Genomic DNA, 4025 nt, shown 5'->3' on the forward strand with positions numbered 1-4025 from the left:
TTAGTGGTCAGTGGGCGTGGCATGCTGATAATGTGTCTCACTGATTGGACTAAACCTGGCAATATTATCTCCTATACCCAATGCCGCCATCTTGTGCTATAACCAAATATCATAGAGTAGGTACCCTTCATGTATTCATAGTACTTGTGTGGATGTCGTTATTGATTAGCAGAACATCAGAAGACTTAAAGTGACTCTGAATACATCCCAGTGTACAGCGAAGTCAGATTTAACCCCTTCATTACACTCACCTCTCCAGTCAGCAGGCTGAGGATCTCCATGATGAGGTTCAATATTGTCTCATTCCAGGGAAATCCCTTCCTTACATTCTTCACAAAACTCAAATTCTGCTGATTGTCCATCATGACGTCCTTGTAGAGATCCTTGTGTCCTTCTAAATACTCCCACTCCTCCATGGAGAAATAGACAGTGACATCCTGACACCTTATAGGAACCTGACACACACAATGATACAGTCACCATCCAGACACATCCCTTGTCTGTTACTGGATAATGTCCCAGAATTCCCAGAATCCTCCTCACCTCTCCTGTCAGCAGCTCCATCATCTTCTTGGTGACTTCTAGAATCTTCTCCATGTTGTGTCTCTCAGGTTTTAGGGAGTCACATGGAGGCACTGTGATGGTCATATGATCACCTGACTTCACCAGAGGAAATCTCTGTATTGGAGAACCAATAAGAATATCATGTTAGAATCCCAGAATCCTCCTCACCTCTCCGGTCAGGTCTGTGTTTTATTAATAGAGATAAGAGTGATGTCATGTGACCTCCCAGAATCCTCCTCACCTCTCCGGTCAGGTCTGTGTTTTATTAATAGAGATAAGAGTGATGTCATGTGACCTCCCAGAATCCTCCTCACCTCTCCGGTCAGGTCTGTGTTTTATTAATAGAGATAAGAGTGATGTCATGTGACCTCCCAGAATCCTCCTCACCTCTCCGGTCAGGTCTGTGTTTTATTAATAGAGATAAGAGTGATGTCATGTGACCTCCCAGAATCCTCCTCACCTGTCCGGTCAGGTCTGTGTTTTATTAATAGAGATAAGAGTGATGTCATGTGACCTCCCAGAATCCTCCTCACCTCTCCGGTCAGGTCTGTGTTTTATTAATAGAGATAAGAGTGATGTCATGTGACCTCCCAGAATCCTCCTCACCTCTCCGGTCAGGTCTGTGTTTTATTAATAGAGATAAGAGTGATGTCATGTGACCTCCCAGAATCCTCCTCACCTCTCCGGTCAGGTCTGTGTTTTATTAATAGAGATAAGAGTGATGTCATGTGACCTCCCAGAATCCTCCTCACCTCTCAGGTCAGGTCTGTGTTTTATTAATAGAGATAAGAGTGATGTCATGTGACCTCCCAGAATCCTCCTCACCTCTCCGGTCAGGTCTGTGTTTTATTAATAGAGATAAGAGTGATGTCATGTGACCTCCCAGAATCCTCCTCACCTCTCCGGTCAGGTCTGTGTTTTATTAATAGAGATAAGAGTGATGTCATGTGACCTCCCAGAATCCTCCTCACCTCTCCGGTCAGGTCTGTGTTTTATTAATAGAGATAAGAGTGATGTCATGTGACCTCCCAGAATCCTGCTCACCTCTCCGGTCAGGTCTGTGTTTTATTAATAGAGATAAGAGTGATGTCATGTGACCTCCCAGAATCCTCCTCACCTCTCCGGTCAGGTCTGTGTTTTATTAATAGAGATAAGAGTGATGTCATGTGACCTCCCAGAATCCTCCTCACCTCTCCGGTCAGGTCTGTGTTTTATTAATAGAGATAAGAGTGATGTCATGTGACCTCCCAGAATCCTCCTCACCTCTCCGGTCAGCAGGTAGATGATCTCCAGGGTGAGGTTTAGTATCTTCTCAGTCATGTGACTCCGGTCCTCCTCCATCCTCATTGGTGCCGTCATTTGATCTATACAGGTCTCCTTGTAGACGGATAACTTTGGGAAATGAAAGTAAGAATTATTTGGATGGTGTTGGTCACACAATAATAGGATGTGGATGTGAGGGGGGTAATAGGAGGGTTGCTGTACATTTAACAACTACTCCCCCCCATGGGAACACATTTAGTTTGGACTGTTTGGTACATTTTTGAGGTGTGGGACCCTCTTGTCCTGCCGGATCAGATATTCCCCTTTCTATGTTGGGTTTGTTTGGTTTCTGAACTGGATTTGATTAGTTTTAGATCTGCAGACAAGGAATGATAAATACGATCCTTCCTTTGACTTGTTTGCTCTGAGGCAGTGATGTGAGGACAATGTCGGGTCATCATGATGTCCAGGAAGGGGAACTTGCTGACTTTTGGTCGGAGTTGTCGGCTAATCAGGATAATTGGCAGAACTCCGGCTGCAAGGCTCCAATCTCCGGCAGCCTGCTGACTGATCGGAGTGATGTCACTGTCACTCTCTGCAGTAAGAGAAGGGATCGGATTGGATAGCAGGAGGATGCTGCTGGTGGAGTACAGAACTGTGGGGGGAGGAGTCAGTTTTGTTCTCTCCAATAACAACCCATCTGCCATCTATGCTGCTTATGAAGATTATAACATGTAAGTGTACTATTTGTTTTTATGGAATAAATGACTTCATCATTCTAATGAGGATCTCGCGCTGTCATTTCTTTGTTGTTTAATCTCCTTGGATCTTCCCGGATCTTTATCTGACAAGCTGCAGGACCCTTGTATGTTGGAATGAACATTTGTCCTCATCATGCTGTTACCATAGACTGCTGTCTGTTGGGCTGGACCTTGTAGTGCACATTACTGGTGTGTGTTTTTTATTTCAGTGCTGGTAGGAGGACAGCAGGGGGGAGGGGTTTGTTCTCTTGGTCTATTTTGTATCCTGTAACATATTTCTAGAACGGTGAAATGGTGAGGTGAAGGCTTCCTTCACTTGCTGGCAGAAGGTCTTTAAAAGAGAAGTATGATTTTTTTTTTCTTTCAGATTCATACTTACCTAGGTGGATGCAGCATCGGTCCCCCGGCACCTCTTCACTGAGAACCGATCGATCGAACATCTGCGATGGCTCGGTTCTCACAGCTCTGCCCCCCGCACTCACTGGAGATGTGGAGGGGTGGGGAGCGCCCGTCTCAGTCTCTCAGTGGCTCGCTGAGAGGCTGAGATGGCCATCAGTCCAGACACCTGGAAGATCCAGACTTCATTGTGGTGATGATGCGGTGCCTGGACTGATTCCAGTGATGTCCCCAGAGAGAGGACTTCATCCCGCTCTCTGCTGAAAACAGGTCACAAGAGTGCAAAACGAATTGTACTCCTGTAACCCATAGGAGAAGACCAGCCAAGTGATCTCAAGCTGGACTTCTCCTTTAAGGAGGTGAGAAAAGTATGTGCAGGTGGGGTGAGAGGACCATCAGAGACCAACAGCCTGTGTAGTGTAATAATTGTCCTTTGTAGGCCATGTATGGTCAGGATGGTCATTGTCTTGTCTATTTATTGTCAGTGATGTTTGTTTAGAGGAACATATTACTAGAATTTATCTCCAAAATGAAGAGAATGTTCCGGCCCCATAAGTGGGGAAATGTTCTGACCCTGAAGGGGTTAATCTAGGTTTCCACACTATATATGTGTGTATCATCATCTGCTGGAGATAAAAGACATCACAGTGACTATGGAGGAAGAGGACGGACATGACGGGGGTTACTGGGTGTAAATAGAAAATAAGATCTTATTACCTCGTCTTCTCTCTACTTCCTCCTGACTCACCTCTCACCCGGAACTTCCTGTCTGTACCTGACATCACTTCCTGTTTTCCATAGAGACTTCCTGTCTGGGTAGAAGTGAGATCACCATCTTGTGGAGTTCAGAGGAACTGCAGCCCCAAGAAACGTCTCATGATAACCATTCCTGAATAACAGGGCTAAGTTAAAAACATAACTCCCGAAATTGAACTTTTTGGTGAATAAAATTCAAAAATATATCAAAAAGCATAACAATATACATATCAGTCCACTCATAATGAATATGTAAAACATAAATTGCAAGGATGTAATGTTTAC

The 4025-nt window shown here is 44.7% G+C and overlaps 1 protein-coding gene across 1 annotated transcript; it reads right to left on the reverse strand.

Moving 5' to 3' along the window:
- Positions 1 to 251: 251 nt before the first annotated feature.
- LOC141122100 (gastrula zinc finger protein XlCGF66.1-like) lies at positions 252 to 3780 on the reverse strand (the record flags this gene model as incomplete). The annotated part of the gene is made up of 4 exons (XM_073611930.1): positions 3702 to 3780; positions 1828 to 1956; positions 544 to 678; positions 252 to 455 (listed from the first exon to the last, which is right to left on the reverse strand). Coding segments are annotated over exons 2-4 (435 nt in total), but the record flags the coding sequence as incomplete, so codon positions are not given.
- Positions 3781 to 4025: the final 245 nt, after the last annotated feature.

This window comes from Aquarana catesbeiana, unplaced genomic scaffold (assembly GCF_042186555.1).
Source record: "Aquarana catesbeiana isolate 2022-GZ unplaced genomic scaffold, ASM4218655v1 unanchor240, whole genome shotgun sequence".
NCBI classification, from domain to species: Eukaryota; Metazoa; Chordata; class Amphibia; order Anura; family Ranidae; genus Aquarana; species Aquarana catesbeiana.